The 20,980-nt window shown below is 38.4% G+C and overlaps 1 protein-coding gene across 1 annotated transcript; it reads right to left on the reverse strand.

The window, feature by feature from the left end:
- Window positions 1-230: 230 nt before the first annotated feature.
- On the reverse strand, window positions 231-13,338 carry LOC129241287 (tudor domain-containing protein 3). The gene is made up of 6 exons (XM_054877536.1): window positions 13,136-13,338; window positions 12,951-13,027; window positions 12,781-12,883; window positions 12,143-12,727; window positions 2,345-3,946; window positions 231-908 (listed from the first exon to the last, which is right to left on the reverse strand). Exons 2-6 carry the CDS (start codon window positions 12,983-12,985, stop codon window positions 597-599), a joined length of 2,637 nt encoding a protein of 878 aa, XP_054733511.1. The 5' UTR covers window positions 12,986-13,027; window positions 13,136-13,338; the 3' UTR covers window positions 231-596.
- Window positions 13,339-20,980: the final 7,642 nt, after the last annotated feature.

Below are 20,980 nucleotides of genomic sequence, written 5' to 3' on the forward strand. Positions count from 1 at the left end.
GTCAAACGTTGCCGAACGCAGGGGCCGATTGTGCCTCTTTGTCCTTCGTTCAGCGCTTTTGCTTGCAGTTCAAGCAAGGTAACGACGCATAAGCAAGATAACGACGAATTTTTTGGTGCGTGCAACCGACTACATCGATTTATAAGACGTTATTACGTCAAAAAAAATCGGCAAAAAACTAAAAGCAGCAATGGATGATCACTCTTTTGGAAACTGTTGAACAAAAAATGTGATTTAATACAAGTATATTTACGATATATGAAGGAATCAACTCAATAGTAGCCAGAGTTTCAAAACACTTTATTACATTTAGGTAAGGAGATGGATAATACTTAATTTCTCGAACTGACTGCCTTCTATTTTGTTTATGTACAAGATTATCACATTGTTGTGACTTTGCAGTGGGCTGTTAAATTGTTTGTTAAACATAGAGCGCAGTGAAATTACCACTACCACGATTATTTCTTCTGAGCACATTCTACATTATTGCATATTGTGATTAAATATTTTCAATGATGGGCATAATTAAATTTATACAAATGTTGTTATTGCGTAAGTGTTAATTTTGTTGTTGCAACCTGAAATGCCACATCCTGTCAATTGTCGCGCTTATGCGGCGGTACATACATTTGCCTTTCACCACGAAAACGCTGCGACCCACCTCCTCCACGCTGATACGCTCCACCTGTTTGGATCTGTTGAGCTGGATGAGCAGATGTAATGGCACGTGATTTTCCTTGTTGAGATTGTTGATATGAAGTAGCCGCATTGTAGTTATTTATAGGACAGTGATTGCCATCGGTTATTGGCAGACAATCAGATTTCAAAACTTCCTCGTGGTTACCATACCCAAGGTAAAAGACCACACATGTTTTCTCTGATACTGCTGTGACCTCAGCTTCATAATACTATAATTTAAGAACAATAAAAGTCCATTACTACAAACATTCATACACGTATATCTTATTTATGTTTGTATGTGAAAAGAAATAAAAGAGAAGTGAGACATGTATAGAAAATTACATACTACTTATACTACATATTTATAGTTGTATTTAAAATACTCAATCGCTCAACAAGACATACTGGCGAAATGAATTATATGCTAAATTATTTTCTGATATTTTTTAAATCAAATCTCTAACGGTATAATAATTTCAATTTAACCACCACCTACGCTACCGACTTAAAATTATTCAGCTTTTTAAAAATCGAGAAATAAAATTCTGAATATTCTTTAAATCCCTAGAACATTCTTTTAACATTTCAAAACAAATTTTAAGCAGCTGTGGGAAAATATTACTTGTGGTTGTTGTTGTCGTCACATTAGTTTAACAAGCCCTGCCAGGAACGGTGAAGTCACCGGTTATCGTCGAGCTTAGGAGGTGGATCAGCCTCCAGCAAGTGTCTGCAGTGGTATTTATTGCGGTAATATCCCAGCAGGAATTGCTTGCTGAGAATTCTATTATGCTCCTTAATTCGGAGCAAAGTAGCAGCGTTGTAAAGGGGGCATTAGAAGGCATCCCAAGGCAGGTTTGGAGCTTATTCTTACGCGTGTCAGAAACGACCGGCTAGTTGCTTTAAATGTCGTCAGCAATATTTCTTTGTTTTGACCTAAGTGTTACCGGCTAGCAATTTGAGGGCCTTGCTACGTGTTTGGACCTTAGTGGCAATTGCGGTTGTATACTCCAAGATGGAGAGCAAACTATCAAAGGTAACGCCCAGTAACTTGAGGTTATTGGTAGTCGGTATTGCCGTGTCATCGACTTTGACCTCCAGTTGTACGTTGACCTCCTTCGTCCAGGTGGTGAATAGGGTCGCCGTGGATTTAATGGGAACAAGTTGAATATTCCTTGCAGTGAAAAAGAGAGAAAGTTTGGGGAGATAGTCGTTCATTTTTGAACAGCCAAAAAGCCTTTGTCACATTCGACGCTCATGCTGAAAGTCGTGGTAATACTTGTTTTTATATATTGGCTTATACGAAAGATTTCGCCTTTGAAGTGGTTTTGAAATGAGCTGTAGATCGTCTAAGATAGTAAATTGATTGTTTGATATTTATTGAGCTGATATCGATGTAAAAATAAAAAAAAATTGAAATTAGTATAAAGTAGGTATCAAACATATGTAGCATGGTTGTTGTTATTGCAGCAGAATAAATGACGTCATGGGGAATGCAGGTACAGTGACAGTCTTTGGCAGGATATAAATCCGGGTCATTCTCGTTACGTTGAACAGACTGTCGTGGGAACGTACATACCATATTTACTTATACATTTATATGATTGGTGCCAAAAATACCTACATATGTGCAAATATTCATACTTATATAACAATATGGACTTACACGACCATCGTCCCAGTATTTTGCAAAACAAAGATCTCCGACTTTCCAATGCCAGCCATCACCGGGAACCATTCCAAAATGACTCGGAATCGGTGCTACAGTGGATACTGTTGTTGGAGTAGGTACAGAATAGTCACTTGTGGGCGCGGCGTATCCACATAGTTGAGACGGTGTTTGTAGATGCGGCGAAACAGGTGATATATAATTATCATTGGAAATTTGTAGACTTGGCTGTGAGGTCCGGTTATTTGCTTTATCAGACAATAGTTGTTGCTGCTGTTGAGTAGATACCGTTGATTCCGAAGAACCTAAGCCCTGACTCTTCAACAAAGTCATGGCGAATTCATTCGTTTCTTTATTTTGAAATCCAATAATTTTACTTGTATCGTAAGCATAACCGTTTGGAAATTGCGTAGAACCTTGAATTTGATTAGGTAGCTGACTGGCGCCAAAATTTTGAGAGGTATTTTGATAATTATGTGAATTTGGGCGACCTTCTCCACTTGAACTAGTTCCCGTTAAATGATGATCACTACGTTCTGAGTCGGAAACTTTCATTTTCGAAGTAGCTTCAATTAAATTATTCATTGAGTTTGAATTATTCAAGTTTTGAGTGTCAGCGTTATTGTTTTGGTGACGACTACTACTGTCATGTTTGCTGGTAAAGCGATTCCTGCTTTCATTCGGACCGGAGCTACGTTCTTCGCCCCCATGGCTTTTTTGTTGTTGTTTTTCATTTCCTCGCTTGCTTCCACCACTGGCTCCACTTTGTTGTAAATCTCTGCTTATCGGATTCGAAACTTTCCCCCGTTCATACGACCCGCGGTTATTACGACTTTGGTTTTGATTATTGTTTGTTGATTGGCTTCCAGGCAAGCGCGAAGCGCTATTAATACGTTCATTACCAGTATCTTTGAAAGGATTAAAATTTGATGTACTTCTGCCACGTTCGTTGTTACCGAGGCCACCACGACTGACAGTACTACCACGATCACTTCTTTGACGAAAATTTGGTGGCCCAATTGAATGATTAGCAGCGAAACTGCTAGACATATTGTTTTCAAACCTTGGACGCATAACACTGCTATTAGAATCAGCATTGGTTTCTGCATTTTTATTATCAGAATGTGTGGATTTCGGGGCTTCTTTCTTATTTTTTTCCAATTTACTAGGTTTTACAGGATTGCATGGAATATTAGACAAAGCTGTAGTATGAGTTGTAGTCATGATAGGTGTATTCGATCCTGCATCGACTGGTAGCTTATCAGTCAAAAAATCGAAAAGTGAAACATTCCCGGCTGGTTTCGCTGCTATTGTTTCTTCTTTTACTATCGATCCACCACGTTTTCCCAAACCTATTTCACGCGTGGGCCCTCCTCGACTAGTTTTTGCAGAATTAAAAGTGCTAACTTGTGAATTTTTTGCGCTCCCGAAGTCATCTGTTCGTTTAATCTCGCCCCGACGTTTGAGATTGAATAGTGCTCGTTCCAGGTTATTATTGGTAGCACGCAAGGCCTGCTTAGCTTCTTCTTCACTGAAACCTTTTTCGAGTATCTTCTTAACATTATGATCCAGCATTTGTTGCCCCCCTCCGCCAAAGACCTAGGAATATTTAAATAGGCATAAATTAAATAAGCATATATAGATAAATATGCGAAGTGAAGGCCTTAAGAAATATATTTCACATTACTTATATATAATATGTTACATAGAGTTTGCGTAAAATACATCATGACATTGTAAAGCTCTAAATTTCTCGCGAAAAATAAGACACAATCGCTTGCTTCATTACCATTACAATATTATTAAGCATAATAACGTGTATGAGTGACGAAAAATGGCTGCTCTTTAAAAAATGCAGTATATATGAGGAGTTTTTTTTTAAATAACGTGGAATTAGTAAGAAAAAGTATGCAAGACGATAAGATTTTGACATCACAAAATCCAAATAAATATTTCGCTTTTTCTTTTGACTTGCAGAAGGCATTACCCTACCCAAAATTGCCGGTGTCCATTGCATATTATAAATGTAATATGTATGTTTTAAATGCAGGATTCCATAATTTTCATGATAATGAGGTCAATATGTACGTACGCATGGAACGAAACAATTGCATCCAGGGGTGCCCAAGAAATTGCTTCTTGTTGCTTAAAGCATTTAGAAAATGTAACCACGCAAAAGCATGTAATAGCCTACAGGGATATGTGTACTGGACAAAATAGAAATTTGAAATTGGCTTCAATGTGGCTTAAAGTTGTTCAGTCCCCCAATGATGACGTAGAAATTATCGACCATAAGTTTTTATATTCTGGGCACTCTTACCTACCAAATGATGCCGATTTTGGAACTATCAAGAGTACTATAAGAAAAAAAGACTTATTGTATGTCCCGAAGGACTATTATACTATCATAAAACAATGGCGAAAATATAAAGCTGATTTTGTTTCTACAAAACCTTTAGAAGATGCAATTCTAAGAAGGCGAAAAAATATCAATGGTGAAGTAAATTGGTTGAAGATATGTTGAATAAGGGTTTTGAAAACCAAACCATATACAATGTTCTATAAAACTCGATTTAGTGAGAACGAGGATTTTAAATTACTAAATTTATTGCCCTCTTAAGAGCATTCCTGCGAATTCTTTCTCGAACGGCTTTTATGGCTGCACTGGTTCAAACTATCATACTTCTTTTTCTGTCTGTCACTTCAGACGTTTGGGAAAAAGATTGATGGTGCGGTAAACAAACATTCTCGAAATATTAAATTTTTATAGCAATTCGTAAATCTCACTTGCACTTTTACCACACTTATGTAATGCAATTCCTGCAATGCGATTTTGAAGAAATCCCTTTCTTTCTTTGCGGATTATAAGGAAGTACCAAATTACCTTCGCTGAATTCTTTGGAGTACGGTCAAATCAATGCTTCATCTTGTTACTCATTAGCCGGGTATGTTGCCTTACATGGTTGTGTAATTCATCCATACCATCCTGTAGTGTTTCCTTTGCTCCTTTGACCCTTTAGAAGCGGCACCTCTTCCGAACGCTCAATCATCCGAAAGCCTTAAATCGCTTCCAAAGATGGTCCTTGTAAGCGATTGGCCATTAGTTTCATATAAAGCTGATCGATATGTCAATAGGAACATTTGGATGTGTTTGACCCAATTTCGTTGGTACTTTCCAACTATCTTTCGTAAGTGCTACTCCAGAGTGAGGTTAAATCGTTCGACCATTCCATTCGATAACGGGTGCAAGGGTGTTGTACATATTTTCATAATCACCATCAAGCAACACATCTCTTTAAATACTGTGGACTCGAAGTTTCTTCCTTTATCTCAATACAATTCAAAAGGTACTCTAAACTGAGTCACCCAGTTCTTTAAAGAAACCTCAGCAATGGTTTTGGCCTCGTGGTTTGGTAGAGCGTACACTTCTGGTCACTTACTAAAATAGTCTATAATAACGAGTAGTCCACATAACAAATATGTGTTGCCAGAGCCACTTGCTGGAAGCGGACCCACCACATCCAAGGCCACTCTCGCTCAAATGGTGAACCCGCGTGGTATTGTTGTGTATCTTCCACGACTCCTCTCCTTTGGACCTTTCGCTACCATACACCGTTCGCAATTTCGAATCTATTCGGCAATTGATTCTCTGCAATTTACCCCGTAAGCTCGCTGCTAAATATTCTTCAGTGATACCCAAATAACCCCCGCCTGGCCCATTTTGGAATTCCTCTAACATGGATGTAACTCTGCATTTAGGAACCCTATCAATAATTTTAAGGCTATTCCATTGCAACCAATATGACTTGGCCTAAGGACTTTCTATCGCCATTTCAGTTGTAGATGGTCTCCCGCTAGTAACTTTAGCTTCCATACTTAACGAATTGGCTTTTCATGGCAGTTCTTCGAAACTTTCCACAACCACCGTTAAATATGTAGCCGTATTTCTGCAGTAATCTCTTAGCTTTCGTCTCCTTTTGATTTCTTACTTCATGCAACCAACTCCTTATAAAGTCGGGAGTTCTTCTTTCTGGAATTCTTCACTTTTTTACAGCCCGACATTTATGTACACCGTTTACCAAGTCTGACCGGATGATCGAGTTCGTTGCACCTAGAGTCCATTAAATTTACTATTTACAGGACTCCTTACCGTCAAATCGTTGTTTTTCCTTCCAATTTGGGAAGCAGAGACTGTGGGGCATTCAGCTATGGGAACCAGTTCTCACCCCTTAGAGCTAGTTCGTTTTAGATTAGCAGCTGCTGTGTATCGGAAGCACCACTGTCAGTCTTCGTCTGAATTCGTCTTCAGTTGGCTGGGAGGATATTGCAATTGCGTGCCAGACATATGCAACACTTTAAAGCCGAGCTTCTGGGCCGTGTAAGTTGAGGAATGGACTACTTTCAACCCGTTGAACTTTGTGCAATGGCTTGCTCAAGAGAGCTGCTGTTTCCTGTGTGAGAGCAAAATACAATATCTCGCCCGGTGTTGAGTATACTCCCCGTTTCGAGTCCGCATCTCTTATATCCCTTATGAATGTTTCACACTTAATTTTTCCACGAAATCCGCTGTTTCCTTTGCATATGCCAATTGCAGTACACATTCGATCTCTGTTCGATCTCAGTTGCGACGTTAGATGTGTCTTTTCTGCTTCTGACCTGGATATTCGTGTATCCTGCTTTTCCTCTCTGAATTTATCTTTAACGACACCTCTGCTGACATTTCTCACATCTGTGCTGAGATTTGTCATATCAGCGATGACATTTCCGAAGATAATGGCGACGATATTTGTGACTGCTCTTATAAAATATTGTGCCTGAGCGATTAAATTCCGCGGCTCGTACGATGCTCTCCAACAACAGGTTAAAGAAGTCACACGACAGCGAGTCACCCTGCTGAAACCTCGTTTGATATCAAACGGCTCGGAGAGGTCCTTCCCAGTTCTGACGACGCTGCTGGTGTTGAGCAACGTCATCTTGCAAAGCCGTATTAGTTTTGTGGGGATACCAAATTCAGACATCGCTGCATACAGACAACTCCTTTTCGTACAGTCGAATGCAGCTTTGAAATCGACGAAAAGATGGTGTGTGTCGATTCTCCTTTCGTGGGTCTTTTCCAAGATTTTGCGTATTGTAAATTATCTTTCTTAAGTTACTGAGTCTTAAATTTGTTCAACTTTGGCATTTTAATTTTTAGGATTCTGATTTATGGGATTTCATTCAACAGTCCCACTTCTGACACCAATTATTAGGAAAATATTGCGTGTTTATCCAAATAAAATGCCTCACATTAATTCCACCGAGTTTGAACAAAACTTGCTTGCTTTTTTAAATAGCTTTATTGGATATGAAGGAAAGCCAACCGAAGTAGCCGAATGGGTTGGTGCGTGACTACTATTCGGAGAACGTAGGTTTGAACCTCCGTGAAACATCAACATGACGAAAAATTTTTTTCTAATAGCGGTCGACCCTCGACAGACAATGGCACACCTCCGAGTGTATTTCTGCCATGAAAAAGGTCCTCATAAAAAATATCGGCTTAAAACAGTAGGACCATTTGTGGAGCAACATCAAGACGCACGCCAGAAATAGAATGAGAAGCTCGACCAAACACCCAAAAAGGGCATAAGCGCCAATTGTACAAATATCTATACTATAAAGGTGAATATCTGTACGTTGTCCGCGCATCACTACAAAACGACAAGACCAAATGACGTAAAAATTTTTATACATTCATATTTTCACTCAATGAAGGTTATAGGCTAGGTTTGTAGCATCCTCTAGACTTCATAATCCGCATAAGCTGTTCAACTATGACCCAAATGTAAAGTTCAAAAACGGTTTGATTAATAAAAAAAAAGTTTGCTTGATATTTTTCTGATTGGTTGTTTTGACTTTATTCAACGAGGCATAGCAACGGATGCCGGGTATTGTAATATTATGGTTATTAATAAAAAATTATTTTCTATGAAATTATTGTTTGTAATTCTTTTATATACATATCCTAAATCCCTCAAAACTACTCCTACGCGAGCGGGGCCGCGGGTTAAAGCTAGTATATTTACATGAAAGAAAGTCTAAGAGAAACAATAGTTAATTTAATTGCGCAATTTGCTGCTAGTAATGGACAGTTGGAGGAAATCCGTAAACGACGTCTACTGGGTTGCAAAAATTCTGGCAGCAATACGCATGCGAGTTTTGATATTATATATACATATATAGTATATAATTGGCACGTACACCCTTTTTGGGTGTTTGACCGAGCTCCTCCTCCTATTTGTGGTGTGCGTCTTGATGTTGTTCCACAAATGGAGGGACCTACAGTTTCAAGCCGACTCCGAACGGCAGATATTTTTATGAGGGGCTTTTTCATGACAGAAATACACTCGGAGTTTTGCCATTGCCTGCCAAGGGCGACCGCTATTAGGCAAAACTTTTTTCTTAATTTTCAAAATTATTAATGTCTCACAAAAATTGTATTATAATTATGTCTACAAATATCTTTTCTTTTCCGGCGTCCATTTTATTTAGTTTTTGACGTTCATCCTTAAAGTCGTAATAATAATTATCGATAACACAGAAGGCACAGGGCAAACTCGAAAAAGGAGATAATCAAGATATACAGGGTGAACGATATGAAGTGTTACCAACTTCACCATGGACGTTCCAAGATTCGGGACTCAGCACCGTCTCATAAAGCTCGTGTGAACCAAGAATGGTTAAAAAATCATATTCCACACTTCATTTCGTCCACACAATGGCTTTCGAATTCGCCAGACGCAAATCCGATGGAATATTAAATCTGATCCATTTTGGAGAGTAAGGTGAGGACTAAAAAATATGTAAGTATGGATGCGCTGAAAAAAGCCATTATACGAGAATGGGCCAAAATACCTCAAGATCACATTCGTGCAGCACGCAACTCATTTTTTGGCCGTTTGAAAGCTATAGTCAAAGCAAAAGGTGGTCATATCGAGCTAAAGTGAATATACACATGGTAGAAAAAGTCTGCGTTCACCCACTGTTATAAAGTATTAAAATAATTGAACGTGTTTATCTTAAAACTCTCAGTTATTTCTTTTCACTTATTTCAAAGAAAATTATTCGTAGAGGGTATGAACAAAATTTTTTGGAGTTTGAGCTGCGTCGTGTTCAGATAACGGGATTGTAGTACAATTACTTAAATAGGCTGAGCAGAAAAAGTGTGCGTTCATTTCGAATAGTGACGATTATTTGCATGGCAATTACGTTAAATTTAATTTTAAATCGTTCATGTAGTTGACGCGGTTAAGAACAAATCTAAAGAGGGAAAAATTTATATTAGAAATACATTTTTTGTTACTATGGAACAAAGGCGAAAAGAAATAGATATTGGTGAAAGGAAAATCATTGTAAGTTTGTGGCAAAATAGTTAGAGCTATCGGGAAATCGCGAAAATTGTTGGGAGGCAATACTCCTCGGTCCAAAGAGGGATAAACAACTTCAAGCAAACGAATTGTTTGGAGTCTAAGCCTCGTTCTGGGCGTCCAAAAAAACTGACGGAAAGAGAAGAACGCAACATAACTATTCTTGTGGCGCGTGTATTTTGGCGACTTCTGTCCCTCCTTTTTTGTCTTGTCAAAACGAATTCATGTTTTTGTTTTAGTATCCCATTCTCTTGGTTTCCCGCGATGGCTAGTGGGTTCGAGAAGTTTCTGATTTTGCTACAATATGGATTGGGGTTTCGGACAAAACGCCACCAAAAATTTATAAATGGGCGGAGCTGGGTCGTCCTGCAGCGTGTAGAGCAGATCAACTCCGCCCGATGCGCCTTGGGTAGCGCTAAATGATCTACGAGCTTGACGGCCTTTTTGAAAACCTGAACGGTGATTACCCCTTGCATCCGAGCGCCCCACAACCGAATTTGGGGGTAAAAAGGCAACGCTCCCAGGAGGATGTTTCCCTCGAAAAGAGGTCCATGATTGGTGGGGGTCTGCCATCATCTTTTAGCGAAGTTGCTAAACAGGCAGGCACTATTGGCAAAAGATGGGACCTCTCGCCTAGATTACCTACATTACCTCGCCTATAATACCATTATAAAGCCAATTTTGTTGTATGGAGTCATTGTCTGGTGGACCTCCCTAGACAAGATAACATGGGTGAAGAAGCTGGAGAGTTCAAAGGTCTGCACTCATAGGAATCAGTGGGCGTTTCGAACTACTCCTACTCTAGCGCTTAACGCAATGTTGTATGTGCTACCTATAGAAAACAATCATTAGCATAAAGCGGTTAACACAACCGTAACTCAATCACCGTTCGTAATCCATTTTGCAATGGTATCACAAATGATGAATTTGATTCCTTCGTTCAAGTGGGCCCATTCCTTGCGCAACCATTTTAACCTACCCACCTACCTATGGTCGTCTTGCAAAAACCAAGCCCTCTTACGTCGCATATTTGGACAGGCCATAAACGGTATTAATCGGGAGTCCTTACCAGCTTCATGCTCTCCTGCCCAGAATGCCGTCATCGGAGTCCAACCACCAACCAATTCAGGCGCAGATCTTCAGCTGTCTTCATGCAACTCGTAATAGGTTCCTATTCCTATTCATACTTATATATTATCTCCGTGAAACACCCAAATGAAGAAAAAAATTTTTCTAATATCGATCGCCCCACGGCAGGCAACGGCAAACCAACGAGGCACTTACACCCTTTGTGGGTGTTTAGTTGGGCTCCACCTCCTTTTCGTAGAAAACACTTTTTCCATTATGGTAATACAGGGAGATTCGAACCTACGTTCTCCGAATGGTAGTCACACACCATTCCATCCGGCTACAGCAGCCGCAACGGTATGCAGAAGTTAAAAAAAGAAGAAATTACTTGCATGGGCTATGTCAAATTCAGTATCGAATTGGGCAAAGTAATATTCACGGATGAATCTTCTTTGTGGCGGATAGTTGCATACGTCGGTCCTAGTGTATAATCGATAACTTTAACGAACTGTTAAGCATCCAGTTAGGTTCCATGTTGTTGTTTTTGTTGTATCAGCATAAACATTTTCCATACTTACATAAGGGGAATGCTGCAGTCGGTTCTACGTTACTGGAACGACCCGGATTTATATCCCGCCAAGGACTGTCACTCCAGCACCATTCCCTATACATGTAAAGGAACTATTTATTCTGCTACAACAACAATAACCAATGAAGAGTAGGAACTGAAGAGACTAGAGAAAAATTAAAAAAAGATACATGGAACAGTAAAAGCAAAAGTCGAGTGGAGAAGAATAACCAATTACGAGATTAATAATCTAATAAAAAATAGGAATTTAGTAGAATTGTAAAGTCCCAAAAGATCAAATGGCAAGACATGTGCAGATGAAATTACTAGAGACGTTGGCGACAACGAACACCCAGACTACGGTGGATGGACAAAGTAGCAGAGAACTTGCTAGCAATGGGAGTCAGAAACTGGGAAGGCAGCACTTGAATGCCAAAAATGGCGAAAAGTCGTATTGCAGGGCAAGTCTCTCAAGATCATATGCTGATGATATATTCATATATAAGCTGACTACCTGCGCTGCTCAAATATGATACAAAGTCAAATGTTTCTAAACAAGAAATCTATGATGCCTAATCCTTTGAAGTTCTTAAATGCATGCATTAAGTTATCGATACGCATTACAAGCGCAAGTTTTTCATCACCGAATTTTATAATGCAAAGCAACGCACAGATAAATTGCAAAGCGACGTTTAGGAAATCAGCCATACTTCACTTCGCTATTCACTACTTATGTGTAATATAAATAATAAATACCTTTTTAGCACCCGCTTTACTAGCTTCTGCTATAGCCTCGCTACGCATGGCATTAAACTCCTCGTTCTCCTTGGACTCTTTCCCCTCAGATAATCCCGCTTTTAAGCTTTTAAAGTTAAGCTCTTTTGAAAGTGATGTTTCAACCTTTTTTCCAAACGGTATCCATGGAGGTGGTCCCGAGGCTCCGCTCATTCGACGTCCACTACGTGCGTATTTTTGCATGGTGCGAGCCAATTCCCACTTTTCAATCATTGGTTCAACACGTCCGCCCAAAACTTGGATCTCAGACGACCGCAATATTAAAAAACCTTGCATCAACTGGATTCTCTCTGCTCGAAAATAAATTTTTGTTCCAGGAGGCAAGTTCATGCTCAGCGCTGAAATATTTTCTAATTCCAATGCTTGTATCGTGGTTAGCCCATCACTTAATTCTAACTGTAAAAATCGTGGTGCAGCTTTTGAGTCCTCGTTACTCTTTGGGGCCGAGATATTACGTGTCTTCTGTAATTGTAATACGATTCGCCCAGGAATATTATCGTCCCTTTTAATGGGAAGAGCTCCACCCGCAATATCACGGAAGTCCATCTAATTTACCAAATATTAAGTTTTTATTGTTCAAAAAATTTACAAGCACTTACGTCCATAATGGTTGATATAATTTTTCGCACATCATTGACTTCAGGACCACCCGTATTGGAAGCAGTAGCAATAACTTTCTGAAGACCGTCATCAGTTAAGTGCCTACATATAACGTAAAATGCGTGATTAATTACCAGCGTAATATCCAAAAAATTATTTAGAAACTTACCATCCTTGCTCCAATAGCTTTTTATTTAACTCCATTTTTCAGAAATATGCCAATCCTTTAATGCTGTAGTAAACTCACTTTAACAAAAAATTCGTACGAGCAATTGTAAAAATATGTTAACGAATAGTGGATTCGATCAAACGCACATATTGCAATCAATACTGTGCAGTATTCACTATACGTACGGAACAGAAATAGTTCAGCATACTATACGTTAAAGCAAAACAGTTCCGACCAAATTAACATGTGGAATCCGTTCTGGCTAAACTTTTGTATGGGTGTATTCGCATGACGAACGCTATATTCACCACGAACACTTTGCTGCAACGAACATAAATGGGAAACTCTTAATTTTTATCATACAGCAAATCTGACACACATTTTGTAAATTGAAATCCGAAGTCATACAAATTCGGATTACACAAAGTGTAAATACGTTCCAAAGTGACTTCTTCAAAAAACCAAAAGCTCTGCCGCAAGATCTACTTTATTTTTTCACATTTAATAATTTATTTATTTTATAAGTTTTGATGATTGGCCAATAATAATCACAAATAATTATCCAAGTTTCTACTAAATATTCGCGGTTATTACTCGCTTATCAATTCGTTTGACTTACATCGAGTATCTAAGGTGTCGCCTTTAAAAAATAGTTACTTTATTTTTCGCGATTTTGACAAGTCTGACGTCAGCTCCCTTCGCAATACAAAACAAACGAACAAAGCCAACAAAATTAGGAAAAGTTATATGATTGTGAAAATTCAGTGAATAATAATATTTTGACTTGTGAGATTAAAACTAAACAAACTAATGCAAACAAAGTGACGTTTGTTAAATTGTGAAAGCACAAATTAATATAAAGCTTCCAAATGCAGTTTGCTTGCGTTTTTATGCGAAAGACGCCGTGGCAAGAAAGTATGTGTGTGTGCGCATAATTTCTGGTGTTTGGTTGTTTCCAAGGCGAATTTATTATAGGTGACAGCAACCACATATAAGTAAAACCCTACATGTATTTGTTGTTGCGTTTGGTCCAAGCATCACGTCAACGTACAATCGCAAATGTAAACATACGAATGTAAACATACCAATACATACAAACAAAGCATATCATTTTGACGTAAGCCATACCTACGGCGAAAAATTCAGCTGGGTGAATGCTGTCACCTATAATAAATCCACCTTGGTTGTTTCCATTGCTTTCGCCTACTCTTTGTCTTCACGCACAAGTAATTCGCCTTCCTTTTGCCTTTTTATTCATGGGCTCTGTCTGACGTCAGTTCCTTTTAACAATTCAAAACAAACTAAAGGAGGATAAATTATATTCAGTGAATGGCTTGGCAATATTGTAATATCTTAGATATGAACTAAAAAGGTCCAAATGCAGTTTTTTGTATTTTTGTGCGGAAGACGCCGTGGCAAGAAAAAGTGTCTGCGCGCGTATAATTTCTTGTTTTGGTTGTTTCCATTGCTGTCGCCTACTCTCCTTTTTCATATAAAAGTAATTCTCTTAGTCTAACCTTTTGTATTTCTCTAAAAAAAAGTGGAATTGATGTAGTTCGTGTAGCAGCAAAATCATTTCCTATACATTTACGGGGAATACTGCTGGAGTGACAGTCCTTGGTCGGATATAAGTCCAGGTAGTTCCGGTAACGTAAAAGAATTTTAATAATTAACAATTACATAAACTCCTGTTTCTTTACCAACCGAGCAATTAGGACCGAATCGATGTGACTTCATTATACCAATTTATTTGGCGCTTTCCAAATACCTTACGTTAGTGCTCCTCCAGAGTGAGGTAAAATCGTTGGATCATTCCATCCGATAATGTACGCATTTTCATAATCACCATCAAGCAACACATCTCTTTAAACACTGTGGACTCGAAGTTTCTTCCTTTATCTCAATACAAATCAATAGGTACTCCAAACCGAGTCACCCGGTTTTGCACAAAACCCTCAGCAATGGTTTTGGCCTCGTGGTTTGGTAGAGCGTATACCTCTGGCCATTTACTAAAGTAGTCCATAACAACAAGCACATATTTGTTGCCAGAGTCACTAGTTGGAAGCGGACCCACCACATCCATAACCACTCGCTCAAATGGTGAACCCGCGTGGTGTTGTTGTAATCTTCCACGACTGCTTTCCCTTGGACCTTTCGCTGCCTTACACCACACGCAATTTCGAATCCATTCGGCCACTGATTCTCGGCAATTTAACCGCCACTGCTTAATATTCTTCAGCGTTTTAGTGATACCAAGATGACCGTTCGCCTGGACCATTTTGGAATTCCTCAAATAGAGATGTAATTCTGATTTAAGGAACTATGAATAGATTACGGGAATGATTTCCATCTTCACTCTCAAGTACGCGACGCAGAGCTCCATAATTAATTTTGAGACTATTCCACCTCGCCAAATATGCCTTAGCCTCAGGACATTCCTTCGCTATTTCAGTTTAATTATATAATCTCTATCCAACGTTTTTCCCTTCCATGATCTTTTTCAGGCTAGCAGCATTCAATGGGCTTCTTATCTCACTTGGTTCCCACTCATCATCGGGTTGGAGCTGCATTGATCCGATGTCAACTATCCGCTCGGATCCCTCGACCTTGGGGCAATGCGTACGCGCTATAGCAAAAGGTCGCCAAGATAGTGAATTAGCTTTACCATATTCTTCCCCTTTACGATGCTGCAGATGAAATCTCTCCAGCGTATTTTGTTTCCTTTCATGGACGATTCAGTTGTAGTTCAAAGAGGTGAGCATTCATTCAGACTCGATCGTTTCCAGTTTCGACGTTATATGTGTCTTCTTTGCTTCTAACTTGGATATGCGAGTATCCTGTTTTTCCAGCTGCGAATTTATCTTCGACGATAACTCCGTTGACATTTGTGACATCCGCGATAACATTTCCGCTGATATTTGCGATGATATTAGTGCCTACTGCAGTGGTCGCATACGGAATACAATTCGTGTATGAACCGATGCAGATAAGTTTTAAAGCATACGTGCCCAGTTAAGAGCTGGGTTAAGTTGAAAGATACCTCACCGTGCGCTCTCTTGAATTGTGGATCTGTGGATTCTCTTGCCACAGAGCGTTCGATTTTGGTCTCGAAAAGCTTAACTGCCTCTTTCGTCACTATAACCATTGGATGCAATCCGACGATAACTTCTGCTGCATATTTCGATACTGTTTTGAACGGGCTGCATACCTTAAGCGTACTTAATCGATACGTTACTTAATGCAGCGGATGTACGACACGGCGCGTAGGATTGTGTCAAATAGGTGCCTCATAGAGAATTTGAGTTTAACTACGCCTGAAAGCAATTGACACACGCGTTGCTTTGGCCCTCGCACGTTTATCATTAACCGCGATAACGCTGCCGCTGTCGCTGAATTATTTTGTAAGTATACTCCTGGTGGACTTTAAATGAGAACTTATTTTCTAGCATCAATGTATTTAATAGCTGGTATTTAGTGGCTCTGTGTTTGCCAACGCTTATAGTACTTCCTTTAAGTTTTTCCTGATAGAGATGAGTACCGCCTCTGTTTTCTATTCCACGCGCTGAAGCTCATTTTGTAGAAGTCACGTCTGTACAACCTCTATGGACTTATCGACTTTGTTGCAAATATCCCAAAATGTTTCGCTATAGCAATTACGGTGACGTCGTCCGCAAAAGTAGTTATTTCGGTTGCCTTGGGTACCAAGAGGTAAAGGACCCCGTCGTGCATATGTTCCATAGTAAGGGAGCGAGTTCAGAGCCTTGAATTACACCGCATGTGACAACATGATTTTTCATACCTGCTGAGGTTTTATATTCCAGCAAACGGCCTTTGAAGTAGCTTGGTATGAGCTTTCTAGATAGAAGGATACTCATATATGATCCGGTGTGTCTAAAATCTTTGCTCAATTTGCCGTATCGAATGCGTTTTTGATATCCAGGTTGTTATTAAGCAGTATTTCTTAGATCCTTCGCGCCAACGAGTACCTCTTATTGCATCCAGTTCTAGCTTAGTAGTTATGCTTAAAGCGTGAATATTGGATCTTCCTTTTCTAAAGCCACTCTGAATCTTTGCCTCGAAACGGTTACATAAAACTCGCCTAATGGTGCTCACACTTACCAACGATGAAACAACAATCTACAATACTACGGAACGAAATGGTGGTGAGAATTCATTTACGTGGGGCTCTCATTAGTTTCATCGTGTCAGCTGATACGGGCGTACGTTGACGTTGTGAGTATGAGCACCATAAAACTTTCTCCGCTGAGTCGAAAAGGCAAATTGGCCTGTAGCTGGAGGTTCCGAGGTAGGTCTAACATGTTTCGGTTTTTTCTTCATACAAAGTAATCATTCGCAAGTTAAGCGCCTGAACGTGTAAAGTAATGTAATCAAGTCTTGAGATAAAAAAAAGAAGTTATGTTGCCATTAGTTTGTGACTTTTATTTAGCAATCCAGTAATTGAGTTCGAGCGATGTTTTATTCGAGAAAAACGTAACAATTAGTGTCAGAAGTGAAATTGTGGAATAAGGTACCATGAAACCGGACCCTAAAAACAAAAATGGGAAATTTGAGTGGTATATTGCAGCTGGAAGCTGAGGAAACATCGACCAAGAGAAGAGAAGGCAGAGAATCCAGGACCATCACCAGGAGAAGGCATGAATGTGATTATGGCTGTTATATCACAAATATCATCACAAATGTCTCAACTGCCGAGATGATAGGATGAAAGTAGCAAGCAAATGGTTAGGATCTAATAAAGATAAAAATAAAAATATTACTATGCTACTTCTATATGAAAACAGACTTCATTCATTAAAACAGATTATAATATATTGTTAAGTAAAATTATTTAAAAAAAAATTAGGAAACGTCTGTAATAGCAAAATGATTAACAAAAATAACCTTAAAAGTATCATAATTGAAAATAATTTAAAATGTGCACAAGTTAAAATTAATATTACAATATTTCCTTCAATGTCAATGGCTTGGAAATCAAATATATATTCCCTGCGTTATTCGACTATGTTAAAAAGCATTACATTTTTGAACTTATAGAGACCCACCTAACCGAAGAGAAAATAAATCAAGCAAAGAAATATTTCTCAGATTTTGGCACTTACTGGAAACCAGCAAGTCGTAGCAGCAAATTTGGAAGAGCGTCTGGAGGTTGCGTGTATCACCCCATTTACACACGGAGACATCTGGAATGGAGACACTGGAAATTCTCTTTTCATGTCTCATTCGCGGGCACACGGGCAAAATTGTTTTCGGCGACATTTTGACATTTAATACTTTAGCATCGTATGGTTCGGAAGTATTCTCGCACGCGCTTACATGTAAAGCGGAAAACGTTCGTCAAAAATTTCTTAAATATATGAATGAAAAATGCAAACTGGTTAAATAATAAATAATTTGTTGTTTTTTTTATTGAAATATATTTATAAATTCTTATACTTGAATAAAAAAAATTAAATTAAAAATACTTCATATGTAAATAATTAACTTAAAATTAACTTGAGTATCTAGAAATGCAGGGAAAAATTAGAAATCAACATAAACATGTCCCATAACTATTTTAAATTATACCTAATTTACTACCAAAAATAATCGTGCATTTCCCAAGCAGCGTTCGGATGTTTGTCATCGTTGTTTTCTTCCGTTTGTATGAAAACCAACACATAACTTAGAACTTTCTTCCACAAAAGCAGAAAACGAATGAAGCAACTGTCAAAAATTGCTTTAAGATTGGAAATACGAATAAGAAGAGCAAAGCGTGTCGCCAGTACAGGAGACAAATTCCCTTCCCTCTTCCCCGGCCGTCCTTCACCCTGGAACAAAATGTTTCCCTTCCAGTGGCGACATCGTGTAAATGGGCACTATGGAATCAAAAAAGAGTTGCAAAAAAAGGGCATACTACATAGTCTCAAAGCCGAAAATGGAGTAGATGTGATAAGATAAGGATGGCATGATAACATTATATATATACCATTGTATATAAGAACAGCTTGGCACGAAGAAATTGAGGTGGTGAAGGAATTTTTCAAGGAAAGCACAGAGAAGATTTCAGTTGTTATGGGAAACCTAAATATTAGAGTTGGAAATATACAACAAAATATCGAAGACATGTACGCAGCAGATACTGGAAAAAGGAGTTCAAGAGATGCGGTATTAATTAATAGAATCAAAAATTTTATGGATTTCAGCGAAGACTATGAATGGCAGAACAGCTGGTGATGAGGAAGATAATTTGACTTACATAAGTGCAGTTGGTAACTCCGTAAACGATATACTTATGTGCAGTTTCCCAAGAAGGTTTGAAACACATTGAAAGGTTCGAAGTTGAATCAAAAGTATAGTTTGACCACATACCAATTAAATTAATATTAAAAATAAATATGGTACTAAACGAATTGGAAAACATCAACATCAAAGAAAACGATAAGATAAATTATCAATTAAATCTAAATCAATACCTAAATAGGTTTAAAAATGGAGGAGAAACAATGGATCTGGAGAAGCTTGCCAACGTAATAAAAATGTCAGTGCCACAGTCACCTGCCAGAAATATTAAAATCACTTTTAAAAATGCATGGTTCAATTTCAAATGTTTTAAGGCTAGGAAGCTATCCTTCAAATATCTGAAAGACTTTAGATAATCGAACATTGCAGACGATAAGCAAAACTATCTACAGGCAAATCAATTTTATAGAAACGCATGTGAAAAAGCAAAGAAAGAATATTATGAAAAAATTGAAAAACGAATCAACGAAACTGCAAATACAAAAGAATGGTGGAGTGTAGCGAAGGATATAAGAGGAAAGTCATTTCAAGTTGGTACAAATATCACTGCGAACGATTTTAAATACTATTTTCAAAGCCTACTAAACCAACCGCAATTAACAAAAGACATTTATTACGCAGCTGCGCTATGTAAAGATGAATATCTTGATAAAGATATAACTTTTATCGAAGTCGAAAAAACCATTAAAAATGCTAAAATAATTAAAGTGCCAAGAGAAGATAGAATACCTTATGAACCGCTAAAGTTTGCTTCGCCATAATTTCTGTTGGAGTTAAAAAAGGTATACAACATAATTTTTGAGAGCGGAAGAATCGATGAGACTTTTGAAAAAAACAATAATTTTCCCAATTTTTAAAAAGGGAGATGTAAATGCAGCCACTAACTAACGGGGTATTTCTTTTATGAATTCTATGGCAACGGTGTTAATGGAAAAAGAAGTATCCGACTATTTTAAAATCTGCACTGGTGTGAAACAAGGATGTCTGTTGTCGCCATTATTGTTCACTTAATACTTAAATTATTTGCCCGACTATTTGGAAGGTGGACTATTGGTTGAGGGCATGAATATTCGTCTTCTCCTTTATGCCGATGATATTGTTCTCCTGGCGGATAACCCTAAATCATGCAATCCATGATTAATAAGCTCTCTTCTCAGTACATAATTACATGTTCCTGAAAATTCAGTGAATGGCTTGTGAGATTTGATCTAATCAAACTAATAAAAACGAAGTGCCGTGTGTTAAATTGTGAAAGCACAAATTAATATAAAGTCGCCAAATGCAGTTTACTTGCGTTTTTATGCGGAAGATGCCGTGGCAAGAAAGCATGTGTGTGTGTTCGGTTATTTCCGTTGCTTTCCCTACTCTTCTTCTTCACAAACAAGTAATTCCCCTTTCTTTTGCTTGTTTATTCATGGGCTCTTACGACACGGCGAATTCAAAAGGCGCAATGGTGTATTCTATCATTGTTGATATAAACTCAAATAGTTATCTCACAGATCATTTAAATAATATTTAAAGAAGTAGAACTCCGAAGGATTTAGCGAAGCTAATTTGATACTTATTGAAAATCCGCTAAGAAAACAAGCGTTGTTCCAAAACAGTAAGCGTCCAGGGAAGGTTCATGCAATGTGATTAAAAGATTGAATGGTGTGGTATATCGTATACAGCAATGCAAAATTGGTCAGGGGAAAATCAAAATAGTTTACTGGACAGATTGGCTCTATTTG

Source organism: Anastrepha obliqua, chromosome 3, assembly GCF_027943255.1.
Source record: "Anastrepha obliqua isolate idAnaObli1 chromosome 3, idAnaObli1_1.0, whole genome shotgun sequence".
Taxonomy (NCBI): domain Eukaryota; kingdom Metazoa; phylum Arthropoda; class Insecta; order Diptera; family Tephritidae; genus Anastrepha; species Anastrepha obliqua.

Bases quoted from the DNA above. Each gene is read 5' to 3' on its own strand.
- LOC129241287 (XM_054877536.1), bottom strand. From the start codon at position 12,985: ATGGAGTTAAATAAAAAGCTATTGGAGCAAGGATG. The intron at 12,728-12,780 runs GTAAGTGCTTGT...TTGGTAAATTAG, and splicing joins TTATATCAACCATTATGGAC to ATGGACTTCCGTGATATTGC. The intron at 3,947-12,142 runs GTATTTATTATT...AAATATTCCTAG, and splicing joins GTAAAGCGGGTGCTAAAAAG to GTCTTTGGCGGAGGGGGGCA.